The 25,426-nt window shown below is 43.7% G+C and overlaps 1 protein-coding gene across 2 annotated transcripts in view; it reads right to left on the reverse strand.

Annotated features, from left to right (window-relative positions):
* Positions 1 to 2,410: 2,410 nt before the first annotated feature.
* The window catches only part of LOC111968598 (all trans-polyprenyl-diphosphate synthase PDSS2), a 43,431-nt gene continuing 20,415 nt past the window's right edge, over positions 2,411 to 25,426 (reverse strand). Inside the window, exons 3-9 of one of the 2 annotated variants that reach the window (XM_070445162.1) lie at positions 24,032 to 24,230; positions 13,550 to 13,624; positions 11,791 to 11,964; positions 4,345 to 4,476; positions 4,160 to 4,195; positions 3,714 to 3,746; positions 2,411 to 2,768 (exon numbers count right to left, since the gene is read on the reverse strand). In XM_070445162.1, the coding sequence (XP_070301263.1) occupies positions 2,613 to 2,768; positions 3,714 to 3,746; positions 4,160 to 4,195; positions 4,345 to 4,476; positions 11,791 to 11,964; positions 13,550 to 13,624; positions 24,032 to 24,230 (805 nt within the window). In that variant the 3' untranslated portion in view covers positions 2,411 to 2,612. The remainder of the gene's footprint in view (positions 2,769 to 3,713; positions 3,747 to 4,159; positions 4,196 to 4,344; positions 4,477 to 11,790; positions 11,965 to 13,549; positions 13,625 to 24,031; positions 24,231 to 25,426) is intronic. The other variant, XM_023994290.2, reaches the window with a different exon arrangement.

The following is a 25,426-nucleotide window of genomic DNA, read 5'->3' on the forward strand; positions in this document are numbered from 1 at the left end:
ATCCTCCGTTACCCGGAAACTGAAAGCCATATGTAGAAGTGTAAATTCATTAATAGGCGAACGGAGAAGTTTGCTCCTCTCCTCAATTACCTCCTCTGGCGGAGGATGCGCAAGAGTTTTGAAATCTACCTCACCCCCTTTGAAACTGCGGTTGTTATATCGGATTAGAAAAGCATGTGCATGTTAAAAAAGATAAGTACCCTATCATTTTTAATCTCTAAAATGTCTGGCACAACTAGCTACATTTATTTTGACCACGACTCATATTTTGGGATTCCTTCTCTGTAAAAAATGTATTTGTATGATGACGCGCTAGCGGACAAGGAGTAATTTAACACAAGTGCTTTTCTTTCTACGTTTCCTCCCCTCGATTACCTTTTGACCTTCTTCAAAAGGAGGCGAGATGAAGAGGCAAGCAATACCAATTAATCTCCCCATAAGAACCTATCACTCCTGGGTTTGCTCGAGGCAAAATGGGTCACCTAATGGATATAAATAATTGTCCAGAAATGACCATATTGGACAGGTTCCAAATCCCAGACCCAAATTCCATGGCATTACATATGGATTCTGCAAGTTAACAAAGCAATGTAATTAATTGGTGCCGTCACAATGTAGGGAGCACAACTTGATCTCTTTCTGTAGAGAACATATATCTAACATCCACGCGCACTCTAGTACCCAATGTTCTAGCACTGACTGGTCACAAATGTGTCTGTTGGGTATATAACAAGACACTGCAACCGAGATGGTGCGACAGTCATTATTTGGGTAATGAGCTGGTTCAGTGGCAGTGTGTGGCGCAGCAGTCTGATCTGTCAGCCAATAAGCGCGAGACCTGTGCTGGAAAGCAGAGTCGGATCACTGAAGCGAAGGCTTGCAAAGAGGGTCTGGGATTCAGCACTTAACACTGAGAAGTGCTCGTTAAAATGCAATTTTTGGACAATATGCTCATTTCTGTAGAAGAGAGAATACCATATTGCTCCTATTGTGCTGAGTGATTTCATCCATCAGTCAGCCATGTGATGTTATTAACAGGTGTTCACTTGTAAAAAGATATACAAATTAAGTCTAATATCCCACTTATGGATCAGATTTCTTTTTCCATATCATGTTTTCAATGCACACAAAATATAATAATAAATGCAAGGCAAAGGGGTAGCCTAGGTCTTCAGTGTGTCTAGAATGCAGGCAAACCAATGGATGGATGTCCCCCCCCCCCTTTTTGGGACACACCTGTCAGAGTAGAGGTTTCCTTCAAATATGCTGTGACGTTAGTAGACAAGGCCAGAGTACTCATCTTCATTTGAGTGGCATTTGAAGATTCTGCCCCTCGAAGACTCTCACTGAAGTCTCTCTGTTTTGTGGACTTTGAAGTGGTATTGTCCTCTGTCTGTAGGAGCATGATGTGGGGACGCTGTAATGGAATCTGTTTTGCTGCGCTGGCTAGCTCTCCACTGCGCCCCATCTGTAATTACAACACAGACACCCACCCACGGGGGGTAGCTGATGCCCCCGCCAACATTTATGTAAACTCAGCCCTCTTGACAGCCGAGCAGTCTGGGTGTGACAGACAGCAAACCACAAAAATCATCTCTATGAATAATACCAGTCTTGGGTTTCAGATGTATGATACTGTACATGGAGCTGTGGCTCTGTATGGAGCCTTCTAAAATGCAACCTCCCTGCCTTGAAGTTATCACTAATCTGTAAGGACCCAATTCTAACTAGAGATCCACACATGTAATTCAGGCCCTGTAGCCCTGTGGCAAGGATCTCAAGAACAGGTAAATGTTCTCAGTCAAAGATGTTCTTAGTTTTAGTTATTTGAAGACCCAAAACAGGTACCTTTAACTTCCCATGTTTCTTTCCTCCTGTCTGCGCACAGCATGGATGAATATTTCATCAATGGCTGGAGGCTTGCCCTTGTACACACTGAATGAAGGAACCTAACAGAGCCAAAAACATAGCGGGAGTGGACACAAACTACCATCGAATGAGATCCAAATTTGTATTTGAAATGCCCTCTGCATTCCTGGATCAGCCTCAGACCTTTCCCCTGTGCCGCGTGCCCTTCAGGCCGGGCCGCATGTGACAGACACTGTTGGTAGTGGTGACGCTCCTCCACCCAGTTTCACACCTTGGCTGTCCCCGCCGAGAGTGCCTGGGAAACCACAGGCCACCACCCTGGCGCCAGCCCGCAGCGCACAGCGGCCCAATCAATACCCTTGCATTTCCTGTCCATTTGCTGCAGGTCACGGGATTGGACCTCATTAATAATTACTGCTTGCGGAGCTTCAAGTGTGCTTCTCGTGGCAGGGCCAAGGAAAGCTTTGACATTTTTCCCCACCTAGATTTTATTTTGCTATTGCACAGGGACATAGCAGCAAACACAATAAAATAACTCAGATGACTGGATGGGAACTGTTTTAATAGCAAACAGTTAAATGGCGTTTTGAAAAGGGCAATCTGTAGTTTCATTTCTGGTAAACGTCTATAGGACTTAGTTCTGCTCACTGATTGGCTTAAATAGAACAAAGATTGTTTTTGTGTGTTTGAGCATCAATTGATTGTGCAATTTGTCCTGAGGCCACAGGGTAATGGGGGGGTGGTCAGAACTTTGTGACAGTGCTAGCGATGTTCTCCAAAGCTAAGCGTGCCTCAGAGGAAGGGAAACACTGGATGGACTCCAGAGCTTTGTTGCCGTGGTAACGACACAGGTCCATTGTCGAGGTGACACCTTCCTCCAACTTGATCGTGGACCGCAGCTGTTGCAGGAAGAGACCATAGGACAGCATTTTTTTATGTAAGCAAATGTTGAAATGAGCAGCGGTCATAACAAAACTGTACATTGGTCATTAGAACCCCTCATCTCAGACACACTGAGTAATCTTAGGTGTCTATCCCCCCTGCTGCTCTAGCTCTGTCAGGGCATATTTTTTGCTCAGGGCGTTCTACCTAATGAATTCTGAGACCGAAAAACCCCTGTGGGCCTTAGCTTAAAAAAACAGCAGGCAAGGAGCGTTGCTCCACTGCGCTAATGTGGGTGCACACTTGTCAGTTTCAAAACAGGGACACAGCACACTCCAAGGGTCTTCTCCACACTCCATTTCTTCCCAGAGAGCCCCTGTCCACCACTTTCTTTCCTATGTCGAACAACAGGTGGCAGATATTTCCAAAATATGGTCTGACAGACCATCTTCATGGTTTCAGACTGCATTACATTAAGACTAAGAGGAGCAGTGCACAGGGTACACCTAGTGTTTGACACAATATACATTTCAGAGTAAAAGCCCAGGCAAGGAGAACAAATGTATTCTAAGTACTAATCTATATGGAAATGGAAGTTAGAGTAACTACAATAACTGGGGTGTAGTTAAGGAGGATACATTCTCCCCATATCCCCCCTCCTGTCCTTATGAAGGAGATTCTGACAATGTCGCTGTCTCCTCCACAAATAGTCCTAGGTACCTAATCCTCCACGATCTGGTTTCAGACGTGACCAGAGATTTCCCCCCACCACCACCTCTGTTTCTTCCTGCGCCCCGTCTGTCCCCTCCTTTCCCTCCAACTGACTTTGGGAAGGAAATTTCTAACTTACAGTTGGTTATAGAGCGGATGTCAACCGTTTCTAAGCATCTTAGTCTTGCAACCCACCTTGCTACCATACCACAATAATAAACATACATACAGTGGATATCCACCCTGCTTACCTTTGTATAGTCAATAGTTCCAATAGTTTTTGCCTGTTCACAGAGCGAGAAAAAGGGAAAGACATTTAAGTATACAACATGCTCTTTCCATGACAGACTGACCAGGTGAAAGCTATGATCCCTTAATGATGTCACTTGTGACATACACTTCAACAGTGAAGATGAAGGGGAGGAGACAGGTTAAATAAGGATTTTTAAGCCTTGAGACATGGATTGTGTATGTGTACAATTCAGAGGGTGAATGGGCAAAACAAAATACTTGAGGGCCTTTGAACGGGGTATGTTAGTAGGTGTCAAGAACTGCAACGCTGCTGGGTTTTTCACGCTCAACAGTTTCCCGTATGTTTCAATAATGGTCCTCCACCCAAAGGACATCCAGCCAACTTGACAACTGTGAGAAGCATTGGAGACTATGGGCCAGCATCCCTGTGGAACGCTTTTGACACCTTGTAGAGACCACGCCCTGACGAATTGAGGCTGTTCTGAGGGCAAAAGAGGTGCAATTCAATATTAGGAAGGTGTTCATAACGTTTTGTACACTCGGTGTAGATCTTTACCTTGTGGCTATATATATATACACCAATTAAACTGTCAGGGAAAAAGTAATGGCACGGGATAAGTGGTTCAGTACCTGTTGCAGCTGATGACGCCATCTCTCCTGCCCCACAATCTGCCGGTGGAAAACCACAGGAGCAGAGTTCAAACTGAATGTTACTGGGCCTGCTGAACTGTTCTTCACAAATGGCTGCAGGTCAGAGTTCAACTAAAGAGTGGGAAATGACAGCATTAGTCAGTCATGACAGCCTAATCATGATCCTTACATGTTACATCTCACCAACTACAGCGTTTCCCAAACTTGGGAAACAAGGGGTGGATGTTTTGTTATCCTAGTGTTACCCAGCTGATTAAAATAATCAACGCTTGATGAGGAGTTGACTATTTGAATCAGCTGTACTATTATGTCCTTTTCACTCACATTTTCACATTTCAGCATGATTCCTTTTCAGCAAAGCCAATCTTTCAGGTTTTCTGCAGTGTGATGTATTGGGGTTGTGCCACATAGCATCATGGGGCTTTGTGTGTTGAGACTGAGCAAATTCTAGATAAATGGTTGAATTGATTCCCGTCTCATTATTATGAAACTCACGAGAAATAACAAAACATTGGCAACGAGTCAACCTATGGGAACTATTCTGTCTGGAAGAAGTCGGTTTTAACAAGTTTAAGGCTAATGTTAGGACAGTGTATTGCTAGTAGAGGCAAGTGCATAGTCGAGCTAGCTAAGAGAGAGAGAGTTTGCATTGTCATGGACGGCAGAAAAGGATTTGAGACGGACGTCGAAGCGAGGAAACAAAGTGATTAAAAAGGGAGGAATGGACATGCGAGGAAGAACTGGGGAAATTAAGGATGAAACGTGAAGTGGATGAAGATCACGTGACTGAGGAAAATATTAAAGTAATTGACAATCAGGAGCCAATTGAGAAATTAAAAATTGCTCGAATTTTTGGAAACATTGGACAGTTTAATGAACGTGTGGAGCTCATATACACAACGGTTTGAATATTTAGTTCTTGCAAATGACATTGAGGACAAAATTGTGCCTACATTTTTTTGTTTAAAGACATTTAATATACTATGCGGTCTGCTACAGCCACACAGGCCAGATAATAAGACATATGGGGATATTGTGGAAATACTGAAAGGACACTTTTCACCAAAACCACTAGTTATTGCTGAAAAGTTTAGGTTCCACAGAAGAAATCAGGAAGAGGGAGAATCAGTGATAATGTTTGCTGCTTCGTTAAAGAAGCGATCAGAGTACTGAGTTTAATGATGTTCTAAATGACACCATTAGAGACATAGTATGTGGGCTATGGCGTGAAGCTACACAATAGAGACTACTGACTGCATGTAATCTGACACTGGCAAAGGACATTGAAGTCCGTGTGTCCATGGAACTAGCTGCTAAAGAGGCTCAGTAGTTGAGTTCATCAGGAAAAGTGCAGGGAGTTGCAACTGAAAATCAGAGAGGTCTTTAATGGAGAGTTGTGTAGCATGAAATGCATTACATTGAAGCTTAGCATTAAGCTAGACAGCACACCAATGTTTCTGAAAGCACGACTCGTACCTTATGCTATAAGACCAAAAGTCAAGGCTGACTTGGACACTGTAGCCGGTCAGCGTGAGTGAATGGGCAACACCCATCGTACCAGTCCTTAAAAAAAGGTGGAGGAATTAGGATATGTGGAGACTAACTTTACTGTTAACCCCGTGTTGTCCACTAAGCAGAATCCGCTACCACACATACACAACCTTTTCACAGGATTATCTGGGGTCAAAAGTTCAGCAAGATCGACCTCTGCCAGGCCTACTTGCAGATGCACATGGATGAAAAGTCAATGGAGCTTCTGACCATCGTGACACACAAGAGGCTCTTCAAGTACTCTCATCTACCATTTGGAATCCCAAGTGCGCCAGCGCTGTTCTAGAGGGCGAATGACAAGATCTTGCCAGGGGTACAATGCTACCTGGATGACACTTCGTTACCGGGAAAGACGAAGAAGACCTTACAGAGATTGAAGTACTACGGACTAGGAGTTCGTAAGGACATACACCACATTACAGACGAGTTCGTAAGAACATATACTACATAACCAAAAGCATGTGGACACCTGCTCGTCGACCATCTCATTCCAAAATCATGGGCATTAATATGGAGTTGGTCCCCAAAAATAGCCTCTACTCTTCTGGAAAGGTTTTTCCACTAGAGGTTGGAACATTGCTGCGGGGACTTGCTTCCATTCAGCCACACGAGCATTAGTGAAGTCGGGCACTGATGTTGAGCGATTAGGCCTGGCTCGCAGTCGGCGGTCCAATTCAACCCAAAGGTGTTTGATGGGGTTGAGGTTAGAGCTCTGTGCAGGCCAGTCATGTTCTTCCACACCAATCTTGACAAACCATTTCTGTATGGACTTTGTGCACTGCTGAAACAGGAAAGGACCTTCCCCAACTGTTGCTACAAAGTTGGATTCCCACAATCGTTTAGAATGTAATTGTATGCTGTTGCATTAAGATTTCCCTTCATTGGAACAGGGTGCCTAGCCCGAACCATGAAAAACAGCCCCAGACCATTATTCCTCCACCACCAAACTTTGCATTGGGGCAGGTAGCATTCTCCTGGCATCTGCCAACCCCAGATTTGTCCGTCAGACTGCCAGATGAAGCGTGATTCATCACTACAGAGAACGTGTTTCCACTGCTCCACAATCCAGTCGACGCTTGGCATTGCGCATGGTGATCTTAGTGTCACAAACATTTCTCGTGTTGACGTTGCTTCCATATGCAGTTTGGAACTCGGTAGTGTGTGTTGCAACCGAAAACCTATGATTCTTACACGCTACACGATTTAGCACGCGGCGGTCCCGTTCTGTGAGCTTGTGTGGCCTAACGGGTCAGAAATTTGACGAACTGACTTGTTGGAAAGGTGGCATCCTATGACGGTGCCATGTTGAAAGTCTGAGCTCTTCAGTAAGGCCATTCTCCTGCCAATGTTTGACTATGGAGATTGCATAGCTGTGTGCTCGATTTTATACACCTGTCAGCAACGGGTGTGGCTGAAATAGCCGGATTCACGAATTTGAAGGGGTGTCCACCTAGTTTTGGATATACAGTGCATTCAGAAAGTATTCAGACCCCTTGACTTTTCAGCCTCATTCTAAAATGTATTATTTTTTGTCCTCAAGCTACACATAACCCATAATGACAAAGTAAAAACAGTTTTTTAGACTTTATAAAAAAATATTACATAAGTCTTCAGACTCTTTACTCAGTACTTTGAAGCCCCATTGGCAGTAATTACAGCCTCGAGTCTACTTGGGTATGGCACACCTGTATTTGGGGAGTTTCTGGATCGCAATTGTAAATGAAAACTTGTTCTCAACTTGCGTACCTGGTTAAATAAAGGTGACATTTAAAAAAAAAAAAGATTGATGGGAGAGGGGGTGCATTCTTCCAATCACCGGTTGAATACCTTGGACACGTCATCAACGCAGTGGGCCTTCACAGGGCTCCGTCCAAGGTCAAGACTATCTTGGACCCCAGCTCCTCAGAACGTAAGCCAACTATGTTCTTTCCTGGGGTTACTGAATTACTAAGGACGATTTATTCCGAGCTTAGCAATGAAGCTGAAGCTGCTGCATTAGTTGTTTTGTCAAGACAAAACATGTAAATGGACAGAACAATCCGAGGAAGCATTCGTGAAAACCAAGGAAACACTTCTGAAATCTGATGCACTTCGACCTGTCATTGCCCATCCAACTAGCTTGTGATGCTAGTACCTATAGTGCGGGTGCAGTCGTGTCCCATATCATGCCTTCAGGTGAAGTCTATCGCTTTCGCGTCAAGGACATTAAACAAAGCCAAAACGAACTATGCACAGATAGAATGAGAATCCCTAGGCATTTGTTTTTGGAGGGCGTAAATTTCACTAGTAGCTGTACAGGAGTAAGTTCACCCTTTTTACAGATCATCGTCCGCTGACGAGCATCTTTGGACTGCATACTGGGATTCAGTCACTTGCTGCAAAGGACATCAAAAGCCGCAAGTTAAATCCATCTGCATTGCAGTTCTTCCAGGTTACCACTACCTGTGGTCAAGCCAGAGTCCCGCCAAGTGGACTTCTACTCCAGACAAGTGGAAAATTTACCAGCTACACTCAGGTAATTGCACAAAGCTACCTCTGATGGACTGGATGGAGGAGAAAGCGTGTTCCTCTTGTCAGAAGGTTCGCAAACATACCTCAAATTGCACCTCTTCATCTGTGGGATTGGCCAGAGGAGGTGTGGCAACGCATCTTCGCAGGTCCATTTGAAGACCATGTTTCTTGTGGTTGTGGATGCTCATAGCAAGTAGCCAGATGTTGCCATCATGAGGTCTACTACTGCAGAGAACAGCATCGATAAACTTGGGGAAGTGTAGTCGGTTCGGATCGCCACTCCAACTCGTTAGCGACAATGGACCACACCTAGTGTCCCAATAAATGGCTACGTTCCTACAGGTGAATGGCGTACAGCACATCAGGCCCGCCCCGTATCATCCATCTATAAACTGGCTGGCGTTGAGGTTCATACAGACCATGAAACATGCATTGAAAGTGTTATGGTCAAGGGACGTTGCACCAACGCTTGAACAGCTTCCTGCTATCCTAAAGGAACAAGCCTCATGCAACAAACAAGGCTTCCCTGCTTTGCTACTCAGAGGGTGCTAAGCACAAGCTTCGACCTACTCAAACCTCAGAAGGAAAAGGAGTGTGACGTCAACAGGAGAGTCAAGTCGTGAACTGAGAACAAAAGACAGAGCTTTCAATCCTGGAGAAACTGTCTTAGTTAGGAACTACCTCAATGGACCAAAGTGGGTTCCTGCTACAGGCATTGCTCAAACTGGTCCCGCAACACCGACAGAACCACCAGTCAGGAGTGGTCTGGAACTGTTATTGGTTGACACCCTGACCCAGCAGTCACCTATAGGGGCTCAGTCAGCTTCTCAGGACTATTGTTCATAATGGGGACAATTTAGGTAGGAGGGGAAGAGATGTGGTGTATTGGGGTTGTGCAGCGGAGCATCATGGGGGTTGTATGTATTGAGACCAAGCACTTCTAGATCAGGGATGGGCAACTGGCCCCTTTTGTAGGCCCGCAGATCAGTAAAAATGTAAAATGTTTTTTGGGAAGTCTGGTCTCAACTTAGAATAGCAGAATACACAAGGTGCAATTTCTAAATTTGATTGTGCATCAGCAGTTTTTCCTCTTATGTCAGTCACTCAATTAGCCCATGTCAACTACATTTTTTTGACTGGCAAGTTAGTCTAGCGGCCAGCGATCTCAATTTGTAGTAATCATGGTCGAATTACCGACCAGGGGGCCCCCATTGTTAGTCACTCTTACTCGGAGTGTGCGAACCACCGCCGTAATGAGTAATATTTTACAGCGAAGGCTGAGGCAGAAGCAAACTCCTTTGTCGGCGACTTTTTCACACACGCAGGCTGGGGAACAACTGGGTTGCGCCGTGAGGAAACTTGTTTAAACCCGTCTGAAGGGTTTAAACAAGTTTCCTCACGGCGCAACCCAGTCATATATTGGTTCACTTATGCCCTAAAATAAATTTGTTAAAATGGGCAAAATATTTTATATAAATTAATTAATATGGGCAGAATATTGAGTAAAATAAATAAAAATGCAATGGCTCCATGAGGAAACTTGTTTAAACCGGTCTGAAGGTTCTCATATATTGGTTCCCTTATGCACTAAAATAATTTAAAAACATATGGGCAGAATATTGTATAAATAAAAATGTGTTGCATTCCTTTTAGACAGAATAAATAAAACAGGGTTGGTAAATCCAAAATGTATGCGGTTGCAAAATCGAATGCTTCTAACCGAAAGTCACCTAACTTTTGTGGTTCTTCTATAGGCTATGGTAGGCTAGACCTACTTGTTGGATGCACATTTAGTATCCAGCTGTTTAGTTAGGCCATCATCAGCTAATCCAGGAAATATGTTTCTGAATGACAGTCGAGTGACACACAGCTGTTGTGATATAGCACATGATGCCAAAACAGCGTTCAGAAGAATGTCCAGAATATGTTGTCTCGTTTGTTGCGCCAGTGAAGGGAGTTGTGATCCGTGTTGGATCCAATACCCCTACATTTGTTGATTATCTGCTCGTCTCCTTGAGGTACAGCAGGGTCTAGAAGATTTAACAGAGAAAGCATCAAGGTAATGTTTTCATATGTTTCTGTGTATCGGATTGGACACTGAGGTACAGTAGGGTACTGTGTAGGATAGGCAATTACATTAACACCCAACAGCATTTTCCTTTCTATTATCCAAAAACATTTAACAAATGAGTAGCCTAGAGGGCTTTTAAACAAAATTGTTTGGTGAATTTGAAAGATATAAATAATGGTAAGAGCCCAATAAGATGGACTCTGATCCCTTTAATTGTAGAGGCTATTGTTACTTTGTCTCTAAAATCAGTTTCCATTGTCATGTGACAGTCTTTTTTATTTTATTGAAACAAGCTAATGTCAGCCTTTTACCAGATCCGAATATTTTCACATGAACTGGTTATTTTCATAATACAAAATATAATATTCTGCCCATATGAACACATTTATCTTAGGCCATAGCCTAAAGAACAGCTACATGATTGATTGAAAAGCAGAAAATAGACGATGTTACATTTTCTTTTTTCTAAGACTCAGACAATAGGCTAAAGCTCACTTCAGTTTCCCCGCAACATTGAGTGCGCAGCGGGGTCTGTATGCAGCATAGTACCCTCTACAAAAAGATACTCAGATGATATTAAACTGCAAACATGTTCTCTCCGCCCCATGGCAAAATTAGTAGAATTGCAGGAAATTAACTCAATTTTTTTTAAAGTATCTCCGCTGTCAAGACGGGGGCAGCTAAAAAGTTTTGCTCCTCTAGGTGGGGGAGGGAGGGCCCCCAAAAGGCTAAGGCCGGCTCTGACTGCATGTGTGTGTATGGATTCCCGAGCCACTGCAGACCCTCATGATGAGTGGCCCCCACCACCCTTTAAAAGTTGCCCATCCCTGTTCTAGATAATGGTTGAACTGATTCCGGTCTTCGGTCTCAAAGAACGAGTCATGCATCCCCCCGAAACATGACCCACCAAACCACGCTTCTTAAAACCCACCCGCTTAAGCCGGAAGCCAACTGCACCAATGTGTCGGAGGAAACACCGCTCACCTTGAAGACCGAGGTCAGCCTGCAGGTGCCCGGCCCACCACAAGGAGTCGCAAGAGCGCGATGAGCCAAGTAAAGCCCCTCCGGCCAAACCCTCCCCTAACCCGGATGTGGCTGGGGTCAATTGTGCACCGCCCTATGGGACTCCCAATCACGGCCCTTTGTGTGACAGCCTGGGATCGAACCCGGGTCTGTAGTGATGCCTTTAGCACTGCCTCAGACCGCTGCGCCACTCAGGAGGCCCCTTCTGTCTCATCATTATTGAATTGTTATAAAGACGAAACCCACGAGACATAACATGCAGTACTTGCCTTGTGGCCCAGTGATAGATGCTTGCCGTATTTGTAGGCCAGTCCTTGGGCATCTTTGTCATGTTTGGCGAGCTCCATCGCTGCCTGACAGCTTTTCGCCAGCAAGGCACCATGGGACAAGAACCTCTGCTCCTCCCACGTAACCATGTTGATGTCATCAGTCAGGCTCTTGTCCTGAAAATAGCAGTTTACATCAAACGTTATGTATTCAGTTCTGTCTGTTCCCATTGTGTGGAAGTACATTTTTATCCTAGTAGTAGCCTTTTGCAGGAATATATGATGACGCTCTTATTCATGACAAAATAAACAAGTAGCTTAATAGAATAAGATGCAATCATTTGCTGTTAGTGAGAAGAGCAAAAACATTTATTTTATCTTCGCATTCTAAAATAATTAGAATAAGGCTGTAACAAAATGTGGGAAAAGTCAAGGGGTCTGAATACACTGTAAGAAGGGCCTTCATCAGGGAGGTGACCAAGAACCCAATGGACACTCATACAGAGCTCCTCTGTGGAGATGGGAGAACCTTACACAAGGACAACCATCTCTGTAGCACTCCACCAATCAAGCCTTCATGGTAGAGTGCCCAGACGGAAGCCACTCCTCAGTAAAAGATATGACAGTCCCACTTGGAGTTTGTCAAGTCACCTAAAGGACTCTGACCATGAAAAACAAGATTCTCTGGATGCCAAGCGTCACGTCTGGAGGAAATCTGGCACCATCCCTACGGTGAAGCATGGTGGTGGCAGCATCATGCTGTGGGGATATTTTTCAGCGGCAGGGACTGGGAGACTGCTCTTTCTCTCGATCCTGACTAAAGTACATAGAGATCTTTGATGAAAATCTGCTCCAGACCGCTCAGGACCTCAGACTGGTTCGAATGTTCACCTTCCAACAGGACAACAACTCTAAGCACACAGCCAAGACAAGACAACTATAAATCTGGCCATAAATCTGGCCAGTATGACAGCACTGTGATAAATTCGCTCTCACTACACTGGAAGTTAATAGGAATACAACTTCTAGATCATGAAAACATTTACCATACATGTCAGACTTCAATACTGTCCGATGTCATAACACAGGAGGATGTCTTCTCTCGAATGAGCCATTGATCATATTTTTGCGATATTCCTACCTTGAGAAATGTGTAATTGAATGGAGGGTCTAGCATGTTTCCTATTTGTCTGCCTCTTTAGTCCACGGTGCGCTGCCAGAGGTATGAAGGAAAGTATAAAGCCACACACAGCAGACTGTCGACCAATCACGTTCACATTGTCATGCTACGTCACGTGTTTGCTAATCGTCACGCAATCCCTTCTCAAAGTCTGTGTATATATCGAAGAAACGTGCCTATGTTCCTCGAAAGTACGTAATGTCATGATTCCAAAGCTATTCGATATTACAGAGAGCAAGTTAATTATCTAACATCTCAGAAAAGGTTTGTAATGTTGTACTTCTTGTTGACGAAATTCAAGCTAATGTTGGGTTTTTGAGCTAGTGACCAATAGACTCCCATTCGCTCCTTGTCCCAGAATGCACTGTGTGGCCCATTGATGTAGCATGGACAACGTCTCCCTATCTCCTCAAAAGTGTATCTGCTGTTGCGTATGTTAAGACTCCACTCTGTGAGGCACATCGATCTGCAGGTTGAACATGGTGAGATTGTAGACTCCTAAATTGACAGTGTAGTTTGTTTAGGTGAGTTTACAGCTAACTAGCTACACTGTCCCTGGTAGTGGTATGGAAATGGTCTTACCTCCAAACTGTTGGGCATCTCATGGTAGATTCCCTGCACCAAGTCACCAATGGCACTTGAGATCAACTCCACAACCTGTCAAATGCAAAATAAAAAAGCTTTGGTTAACCACCTTGAAAGCACTTTATGTAGTATTGAAATTGCTCTAAAGAGAGATGGTATAGGGCAGGGTTCCCCAACAGGATTGTATTTGGACCCCAAGTTTTCTGAGCAACAACAGCAAAAAAAATGTCATTCAAGGGTTTTTCTTACTTTTTCTTATTTTCTACATTGTAGAATAATAGTGAAGACAAACTATTAAATAACACATATGGAATCATGTAGAAAACAAAAGTGTTAAACAATTTGTATTTATTTTATATTTGAGATTCTTCAAAGTAGCCACCCTTTGCCTTGATGACAGCTTTGCACACTCTTGGCATTCTCTCAACCAGTTTCATGAGGTAGCCACCTGGAATGCATTTCAATTAACAGGTGTGCCTTAAGTTAATTTGTGGAATTTCTTTCCTTCTTAATGCATTTGAGCCAATCAGCTGTGTTGTAACAAGGTAGGGGTGGTATACAGAAGATGGTCATTTACCAAATAGGGCTAAGTCCATATTATGGCAAGAACAGCTCAACTAAGCAAAGATAAATGACAATCATTACTTTGACTGACCTTCATGTCTTAATGCGAAACATTTCAAAAAAGTTGAATGCTTCTTCAAGTGCAGTCGCAAAAACCATCAAGCTCTATGATGAAACTGGCCTTCAAATTTAATTTCACATACGTGTTTAGCAGATATGAAATGCTTGTGTTTCTAGCTCTAACCGTGCAGTAATATCTAACAATTTCACAACAATACACACAAATTTAAAGTACATGAGGACCGCAACAGGAAAGGAAGACCCAGAGTTCATTAGCGTTACCAGCCTCAGAAATGGAAGCCCAAATAAATGCTTCAGTGTTCAAGTAACATTCACATCTCAACATCAACTGTGTGAATCAGGCCTTCATGGTCGAATTGCTGCAAAGAAACCACTACTAAAGGTCACCAATAAGAAGAAGAGACTTGCTTGGGCCAAGAAACATGAGCAATGGACATTAGACTGGTGGAAATCTGTCCTTTGGTCTGATGAAACCAAATGTTTTATTTTTGGTTCCAACCGCCGTGTCTTTGTGAGACGCAGAGTAGGTGAACGGATGATCTCCGCATGTGTGGTTCCCACCATGAAGCATGGAGTAGGAGGTGTGATGGTGTTTTGCTGGTGTTACTGTCAGTGGTTTATTTAGAGTTCAAGGCACACTTAACCAGTGTGGCTACCACAGCATTCTGCAGCAATATGCCATCCCATCTGGTTTTGGCTTAGTGGGACTATAATTTGTTTTTCAACAGGACAAATTAACCAACACACCTCCAGGCTGTGTAAGGGCTATTTGACCAAGAAGGAGTGATGGAGTGCTGCATCAAATGACCTGGCCTCCACAACCACCCGACCTCAACACAATTGAGATAGTATGGACCGCAGAGTGAAGGAAATGCAGCCAACAAGTGCTCAGCATATGTGGGAACTCCTTCAAGACTGTTGGAAAAGCATTCCCGGTGAAGCTGGTTGAGAGAATGTATTTTGATTCGTTTAAGACTTTTTTGGTTATTCCATAGTTTTGATGTCTTCACTATTATTCTGCAATGTAGAAAATAATAAAAATTAAAAACCCTTGAATGAGCAGGCGTGTCCAAATGTTTGACTGGTACTGTATATGTATTTTTTACATTTTTATTGTTGGACATAAAAGACTAAAATCACTTGGAGCTGGTGTTTTAATGTTGGAAATCTGTTCCCCAAAGTATTCCCACGCATAAAGAGATGTGTGCTCGTATACAAATGTAAGCAAGGTTTGAAATTATTGTTTTAGTCATTGGGTAACACTTTACTTGACACCCAGCGTCATAATATTGTCGTGACATATTGCATTATTTTACGGCTGGTTATGACACCTTCATAAGAGTGTCAAAACCTACCACACAACGCAAAATATTCCATTACACCATAGCCTACATGTCAACAGTACGTTTATGTCACACAACATTTCATGAAATTTACCATATTAAATTGTAATTGCGCACAAGGGAAAAAACACATTTGAATAAATGTGGGTTTTGACACTTATGCAGGTGTCATAACCAGCCATAAAATAATGCAATATGTCACATAAGATGTAAATATATGGGTCATGACAGTGTTATGACGTGTCAATGTGTTATGACGCTGGGTGTCAAGTAAAGTGTTACCCAAATATTAAATCTGTTTGGGCTTCTTGCAGAAAATGTGCAGTCTACATATTATTTGTAATTATGTTCCGGTGCCCTGACCATCATCAAGAAAAAAAATTCCCACGGCTGAATTTAGTTGTTGATCCTTGGTATAGAGGATTCCCATCCTCTAGACTAAGGGGGTGGCTGTAAACATAAGGGTTGAGACTTAGTGGGTGTCTGGGCTGTGAATTGACCAACTCTAACTCCTCACATTATCAGACCAGTGTGGACTGGCTGCTGTTTTCTTTAAGTACACCCAGACTGAGCTTTTTCCATTTTTATTTTATTTATAGCGACCTCCAGTTTAAACTGAATTATTATGAGGCTTTATCAGGTGTCAAGTCTGAGGAGCTGAAAGGCAGATGGCAAGGCAGAAATCAGGAAATGTCATGGGGGCTGTGAGGATGGATGAGGCTCTTGAGCAGTGGTCTGACATCTGTTGCTGTGGATCTTTGTCATTAAGAACCTAACTCGGTATTGATACCTTCTTCTTGTTTTAGATATAACTTCACTCTGTTCAACAGTGTGTTGCTGGGTGGTATCGTACGTTCATCATGATCAAGATGTTCTTCACTAGCACCCTCCCTCGCCTTCGAGGAATTCTACTAGGTCCAGGTGTGCGGGCATGTAGTGGAATAAATGGTCCAAAATTAAAAGGTTCTTCTTACTTCATTTGTATTTTCTTATTTAGGATTCAACTTGCCCCAGGTAAAATTGTGACCTTTGGGATGCCAAGTCAAAGATCTTTGGGAGGCTGAACAGCTTTGTCTCATTATCTGCTAAATTGTAATTATTCGATTTATTGCCTACCTCATGCCTTTTGCACACATTGTATATAGATTCTCTTTTTTTTTCTTTTTCTCTACCATGTTATTGACTTGTTTATTGTTTACTCCATGTGTAACTCTGTGTTGTCTGTTCACACTGCTATGCTTTATCTTGGCCAGGTCGCAGTTGCAAATGAGAACTTGTTCTCAACTAGCCTACCTGGTTAAATAAAGGTGAAATAAAAAATAAAATAAAAAATTAAGCTCCACTAAACTTTTGTGTCATCTGTCTGCAGTTGCAATATCCCTCTTGCAGGGGGCATCCATGATTACATTCTAAATAGCACCCTTGCTCACACGTGATACTAATCCTCCAAAGTAAAAATCAATCAGACACCTTAATTTATGATTGTTCAAACCAGTGACTGAGTTTAGATCTCAAACCATGATTTTTACAAAGGTTAGCTTTATCATCTTTCACAACCAATTTCAGAAATGGCCGTGTATGGGCAAACATTTACAGGTCTACGTAGATGATAAGAAAAAGAGAATTCATACGTTGTACTCCCTCAATACATTCAAGTCGTTTTTTCATAATTTAAAAGTGGTTGCACTGTCTGTCTCTAGTCTTAGTAGTGACCTCTGGGTAACCAGCCTCACAAAAGGCCCCAAAGGACAATGCACCTAAAGTGCTACCAGATGTGCTATCTTTGTTAGGCTGGGTATGAGGAACATTTTTGGGGAAAGTATCAGATAAGCCCCCGCCTCCCCCTTACTCTATTCCCAAATCCAGGCGGATCGTGTTTTGCCGACAGGTCTGTGAGGGAGAGAAACCGGAGCTGGGCTCTGAGATCACTTTACCATTTATACAAGTACCAGCCTAGGATTCCTCTCAAAGCCGGGACACATAATCCAGATGAATTGCTCTCCTAAAAAAATATATTTTGCCAAACCACAGTGCTAATGCTACGACTGCTACTACAGTCATGTCTGTCTTGGTGAAACACAAACACAAAACAAAAAAATACAATTTAACATCATTACACCTCAAGCAATTGGTGAGTTTAAAACATTTTATTCTCCATTAAGGATTGAATAGGGTTCTCTATTTGTCATTGTCCTTTGGTTTAACAGGCAGTGTCATGAACATAGTTTAGACACAAGTGTGAGTACTAATTGTTTTGATATGTTCCGGGTAGCCTCTGAGAATAACATCGACGAATACACGAATATGGTGACTGAGTTTCAGGAAATGTATAGGAGATGATGTACCCACTGTGACTATTAAAACCAACCCAAACCAGAAACCCTGGATAGATGGCAGCATTCATGCAAAACTGAACCACCGCATTTAACCATGGCAAGGTGACTGGGAATATAACCGAATACAAACAAACAGCGTAGTTATTCTCTCCGTAAGGCAAACATTTTTTAAAGAGCCAAATGTCAGTACAGACACACAGTGGAGTCACAATCAAACGGCTCAGACACGAGACGCATGTGACAGGGTCTACAGACAATCACGGACACCAAAGGGAAACCAGCCACGTCGCAGACACCAACGTCTTGCTTCCGGACAAGCTAAACACCTTCTTTGCCCGCTTTGAGGATAACACAGTGCCACTGACGTGGCCCACTACCAAGGGTATTGCTGTGGGCTTTCCTTCTCCATGGCCGACGTGAGTAAGACATTTAAGCGTGTTAACCCTCGCAAGGCTGCCGGTCCAGACGGTATCCCTAGCCTCAGAGCATGCACAGACCAGCTGGCTGGAGTGTTTACGGACATATTCAATCTCTCCCCTATCCCAGTCTGCTGTCCACACTTGCTTCAAGATGTCCACCATTGTTCTTGTACCCAAGAAAGCAAAGGTAACTGAACCACTTCGCTGAAAGGGTGCGTGCTCAGCCCCCTCCTGTACTCCATGTTCACCCACGCCTCCAACTCAACTCAAGTTTGCAGGCGACAACAGTAGTAGGCCTGATTACCAACAAAGACGAGACAGCCTACAGGGAGGTGGTGAGGGCCCTGGGAGAGTGGTGCCAGGAAAATAACCTCTCACTCAACAAAACGAGCTGATGGTGGAATTTAGGAAACAGCAGAGGGAGAACGCCCCTATCCACATCGACCAGATCGCAGTGGAGAAGGTGGAAAGCTTCAAGTTCCTTGGCGTACACATCACTGACGATCTGAAATCGTCCACCCACACATACAGTATGGTGAAGAAGGTGCAACAGAGCCTTTACAACCTCAGGAGGCTGAAGAAATTTGGCTTGGCCCCTAAAACGTTTACAGATGCACAATTGAGAGCATCCTGTCGGGCTGTATCACTGGCTGGTATGGCAACTTCAAATGCAGGGCTCTCCAGAGGGTGGTGCGGTCTGCCCAACGCATCACTGGGGCAAACTACCTTCCCTCCATGACATCTACAGCACCCCATGTCAGAGGAAGGCCAAAAAGATTATCAAGGAGATCAACCACACGAGCCACGGCCTGTTCACCCCGCTATCATCCAGAAGGCGAGGTCAGTAAAGGTGCATCAAAGCTGGTACCGAGAGACTGAAAAACAGCTTCTATCTCAAGGCCATCAGACTGTTAAGTAGCCATCACTAGCTGGCTTCCACCAGGTTACGCAACCCTGCACCTTAGAGGCTGCTGCCCCATATACATAGACATGAAATCACTGGTCACTATAATAATGAAACACTAGTCACTTTACTAATGTTGACATACTGCTTTACTCATCTCATATGTATATACTGTATTTTAGTCTATGCCACTCCGACATTGCTCGATCTAATATTTATATATTTCTTAATTCCGTTCTTTTACTTTTAGATTTGTGTGTATTGTTGTGAATTGTTAGATACTACTGCACTGTTGGAGCTACAGTAGGAACACAAGCATTTCGCTACACCTGCAATAACATCTGCAAAATGTGTATGTGACCAATAAAATTTGATTTCAACATTTCACCTAGGCTATGCTTTCCCATGCTTGTGAAACTTTTACCTCCTGTACTCCCTGTTAACCCATGAGTGCGTGGCCACTCACGTCTCCAACTCAATTATGAAGTTTGCTGAAGACAACCGTGGTAGGCCTAATTACCAACCACGATGACACAGCCTACAGGGAGGAGGTGAGGGCCCTGGGGGAGTGGTTTAAGAAGAAGAAGCTGATCGTGGACTTCAGGAGACAGCAGAGGAAGCAGCCCCCCTCATCCACAGGGCCGCAGTGAAGAGGGTGAAAAGCTTCAAGTTCCTCGGTGTGCACATCACTGACAACCTGAAATGGTCCATCCACACAGACAGTGTGGTGAAGAAAGCACAACAGTGCATCTTCAACCTTTTGAAGACTGTAGAAAATTGGCTTGGTCTCTAAGACAAACACATTTCTACAGATGCACCAATGAGGGAATCCTGTCGGCCTGTATCACCGCCTGGTATGGCAACTGCACCGTCCACAATCGTAGGGCTCTCCAAAGGTTGGAGCAGTCAGCCCAACGCATCACAGGGGGCACACTGCATGCCCTTCAGGACATCTACAGCACCCGGTATCACAGGAAGACCAACAAGATCATCAAGGACCTCAGCCACCCGGCCTGTTCACCCTGCTAGCATCTAGACGGCGGAGACGTTACAGGTGCATCAAAGCTGGGACAGAGAGAAACAGCTTCTATCTCCAGGCTATTAGACTGTTAAATAGTCACCACAAGCCGGCCTCTGCCCAGTACCCTGCCCTGAACTTAGTAACTGTTACTAGCCAGCTACCACCCGGTACTCTACCCTGCTGCACATAGTCATTGAACACTGGTCACTTTAATAATGTTTACATTATGTTTTACCCACAACATACAGTGCTTTTGGAAATTATTCAGACCCCTTGTCTTTTTCTACATTTTGTTACGTTAAAGCCTTATTCTAAAATTAATTAAATACATTTTCCCCTCATCAACCTACACACTAACCCATTTTGACAAAGCAAAAACAGGTTTTTAGAGAGAAAAAAAAGTAAACCGAAATCACATTTACTTAAGTATTCAGACCCTTTACTCAGTACTTTGAAGCACCTTTGTCAGCGATTACAGCCTCGAGTCTTCTTGGGTATGATGCTACAAGCTTTGCACGCCTGTATTTGGGGGAGTTTCTCCCATTCTTCTCTGCAGATCCTCTCAAGCTCTGTCAGGATGGATGGGGAGCGTTGCTGCACAGCTATTTTCAGGTTTCTCCGATCGGGTTCAAGTCCAGGCCCTGGCTGGGCCACTCAAGGACATTCAGGACATGTCCCGAAGCCACACCTACGTTGTCTTGGTGTGTGCTTAGGGTTCTGGTCCTGTTGAAAGGTGAACCTTCACCCCAGTCTGAGGGCAGGCAGAGCTCTGGATGAGGTTTTCATCAAGGATCTCTCTGTACTTTGCTCCATTCATCTTTGTTACGATCCTGACCAGTCTCCCAGTCCCTGCCATTGAAAATCATCCCCACAGCATGATGCTGCCACCACCATGATTCACCGTAGGGATGGTGCCAGGTTTCCGCCAGACATGACACTTGGCATTCAGGCCAAGGGGTTCAATATTGGTTTCAAAAGTCCAGAGATTCTTGTTTCTCATGGTCTGAGAGTCCTTTAGGTGCCTTTTTGGCAAACTCCAACCGGGCTGTCATGTGCATTTTACTGAAGAGTGGCTTCCGTTTGGACATTACCATGAAGGCCTGTTTGGTGGAGTGATACAGAGATAGTTCCCTGACCAAGGCCCTTCTCCCCCGATTGCTCAGTTTGGCCAGCTCTAGGAAGAGTCTTGGTGGTTCCAAACTTTTTCCATTTAAGAATGATGGAGGCCTCTGTGTTCTTGGGGAGACACAGATCTGGTACCCTTCTCCAGCTCTGTGCCTCGACACAATCCTGTCTCGGAGCTCTACGGTCACCTCCCTGACCAAGGCCCTTCTCCCCCGACTGCTCAGTTTGGCCGGGCGGCCAGCTCTAGGAATGGAGGAGGTCACTGTGTTCTTGGGGAACTTCAGTGCTGCAGAAATGTTTTGGTACCCTTCCCCAGATCTGTACTGACACAATTATTTACAGACAGATTTTTTCACTTATAATTCACTGTATCACAATTCCAGTGGTTCAGAAGTTTACATACACTAAGTTTACTGTGCTTTTAAACAGCTCGGAAAATTCCCGAAAATTGTCATGGCTTTAGAAGCTTCTGATAGGCTATTTGATATAATTTGAGTCAATTGGAGGTGTACTTGTGGATGTATTTCAAGGCCTACCTTCAAATTCAGTGCCTCTTTGCATGACATCATGGGAAAATCAAAAAGAAAACCCCTCCGGAAAAAAATTGTAGACCTCCACAAGTCTGGTTCATCCTTGGGAACAATTTCCAAATGCCTGAAGGTACCATGTTCATCTGTACAAACAATAGTACGCAAGTATAAACATAACCTGAAAGGCCGCTGAGCAAGGAAGAAGCCACTGCTCCAAAACTGTCAATATAAAAGCCAGACTACGGTTTGCAACTGCACATGGGGACAAAGATCCTACTTTTTGGAGAAATGTCCTCTGGTCTGATGAAACAAAAATAGAACTGTTTGGCCATAATGACCATCGTTATGTTTGGAGGGAAAAGGGGGATGCTTGCAAGCCGAAGAACACCATCCCAACCGTGAAGCACAGGGTTGTGCTTCACGTTGCATCATGTTGTGGGGGTGCTTTGCTGCAGGAGGGACTAGTGCACTTCACAAAATAGATGGCATCATGAGGATGGAAAATTATGTGGATATATTGAAGCAACATCTCAAGACATCAGTCAAGAAGTTAAAGCTTGGTCGCAAATGGGTCTTCCAAATGGACAATGACCCCAAGCATACTTCCAAAGTTGTGGCAAAATGGCTTAAGGACAACAAAGTCAAGGTTTTGGAGTGGCCATCACAAAGCTATGACCTAAATCCTATAGAAAATTTGTGGGCAGAACTGAAAAGGTGTGTGCGAGCAAGAAGGCCTAAAAACCAGACTCAGTTACACCAGATCGATCAGGAGGAATTGGCCAAAATTCACCCAACTTATTGTGGGAAGCTTGTAGAAGGCTAGCCGAAACGTTTGACCTAAGTTAAACAATTGAATGGCAATGCTTCCAAATACTAATTGGGTGTATGTAAACTTCTGACCCACTGGGAATGTGATCTAAGAAAAAAAAGCTGAAATAAATAATTCTCTCTACTATTATTCTGGCATTTCACATTCTTTAATTTAGGTATATTGTTAGATATACTGCACTTTGAGCTATAAACATAAGCATTTTGATGCACCTGTGTTAACATCTGCTAAATATGTGTATGCGACCAATAACATTTCATTTCATTTCATTTGAGGGGAAGAGTGGTTACTTGGTAAGAATGAGTACTAGGCCATACGAGTAAGCAACCTGTTCTACTTACTGTGTATATAGGGGTGCATTATTCCCACCCAAACATATTTTTGACATGCATGTCTGTCCAGCAGGGGGAGCTCTAGAATGTGATGAAATGGTGAAAAATAAGATATTAAGAACACTGCAAAACACATGAAAGTGTAATAAGGTGAAGGTGTAATAATGCCTATGTTTACTGTCACTGACAACCTCTGAAAGCTGCCAGATGTTTTTGCTGTAATATGCCCACATGTATTTGAGGGGGGAAAAAGTACTTCTACTATCCCTTTGATCATGATCACCATGACCTGAGGTGGCATTTTAAATGCCCGTTTTTCTATCTGAGCATGAACCATCTGAGCTGATGCAGGGAGGAGAATTTTTTTAGATCGCAAAGCAGAGAGAAAATAGGTTATTTAGATTATTTTGTGCAGCCACATTCTGACAGTTGAGCTTGGTCACAGATTATGTCAGCAATGGGTTGCCAGCGTACACACTGGAAGTGATCTGTGACACCCATGCCTGCACCCAGACACGGACACATGCACGCACAGACACACATAATCTGCAGAAGTGCTTGGTAAGAATAAGTAGAAGGCCGTAAGAGAACGCAACCTCTTCTACATACTGTGTATATGCGGGTGCATTATTCCCACCCAAACATATTTTTATTTATCTATGTGTGTGAGTATCTGTTTGCCTGCCAGAGGTCTAAGTGAGAGAATAGATTTGTTGATTCAATCAATCCACAACAGCCAGGAAAAATTGAGTGGTGTTTAAACTCCTCCGCTTAGACGGTTTGTGTTCTCATCAATATCGTTTGCCATACTGCAACAACCTCAACATTGTCAAGTATCATTTCATCTCACTGAAAAACTATTGAGACCTCAGACATATAAATGCTGAATTCAGATTGCATTTTGGAAGACTCATTTGAAGGCTGAACAAAAAAGCTCCAGGGCAAGAAATCTTTCTATCTCCAACAGAATTTGTTATATGATGACTATTTCATACCTTAGTATTGTTTAGCTGGGCCAGTCCGGTGCAGGCGTTAGCGAGCAAGAAGTCCCCACTGAGAACGGCCATCTTGTTTCCAAACTGCATGTCCTTCAGGGGTCCGTCTGAGGTGGTCCACTCCTTGAGGTTGACAATCCCACGGTGCACCAGGAAAGCCGTGTGGATGAGCTCTGTGATTTCAGCCAGGTTCCGCTGGCTGCAGAGGAGAAAAACACACTTTATGACATCAATAAAACATCCAATTTAACACATACAGTGAGCTCCAAAGGTATTGGACAGTGACACATTTTGTTGTTTTGACTCTGTACTCCAGCAATTTGGATTTAAATATGATACAACGAGGTTAAAAGGATACTTTGGGATTTTGGCAATAAGGCCCTTTATCTACTTCCCTAGTCAGATGAACTAGTGGATACCATTTTTATGTCTCCAGTATGAAGCAAGTTAAAGGTAGTTTCATGAGCCAATACTAACAAGCGTTAGAGCAATGACTGGAAGTCTGTGGATATCTGCTTTAATTTGAGGGTATTTTCATCCATATCGGGCGAACCGTTAAGAAATGACAGTACTCTTTGTACATAGTCCCCCCATTTTAGGGGACCAAAAGTTACAGCCACACATATCATACCCCAAAAACATCCTAACCTCTCACCATTACAATAAGAGGGGAGGTTAGCATATATATTTGTGCGTCTAACTTTCTCGCTCAGGATTATTCAAAATCAGGTTAGCGTCCACATCCATGTAGAAGTGTTTAGAAACATATTATATTCTTATTTACAATAAAAGGGACTCCAAAATGCATCGCAGTGCTAGCTGTGCCACCAGAGATTCTGGGTTCGAGCCCAGGCTCTGTTGGAGCTGGCCGCGACCGGGAGGCCCGTGGGGTGGCGCACAATTGGCCCAGCGTCGTCCGGGTTAGGGAGGGTTTGGCCGGCAGGGATATCCTTGTCTCATCGTGCACTAGCGACTCCTGTGGCGGGCCTGGCTCAGTGCACCAAGTCGCTAGGTTTACGGTGTTTCCTCCGACACATTGGTGCAGCTGGCTTCCGGGTTGGATGTGCGCTGTGTCAAGAAGCAGTGCGGCTTGGTTGGGTTGTGTTTCGGAGGACGCATGGCTCTCGACCTTCGCCTCTCCCGAGTCCGTACGGGAGTTGCAGCGATGAGACAAGACAGTAACTACTACCAATTGGATACCACGAAATTGGGGAGAAAAAAGGGGGCTAAAAAATATATATATTTTTTTATATATTTTTTTAAAAGTGACTCCAAAATGACAATACATTATTTACCATTCATTTCTATTGGGCACAAAATAATCAGAAACACAACCAAAACAAACAGCATTCATCCAACCAATTTATAGTCACAATATTTATGTAGTCATTGCGT

Source organism: Salvelinus sp. IW2-2015, linkage group LG9, assembly GCF_002910315.2.
Source record: "Salvelinus sp. IW2-2015 linkage group LG9, ASM291031v2, whole genome shotgun sequence".
NCBI lineage: Eukaryota > Metazoa > Chordata > Actinopteri > Salmoniformes > Salmonidae > Salvelinus > Salvelinus sp. IW2-2015.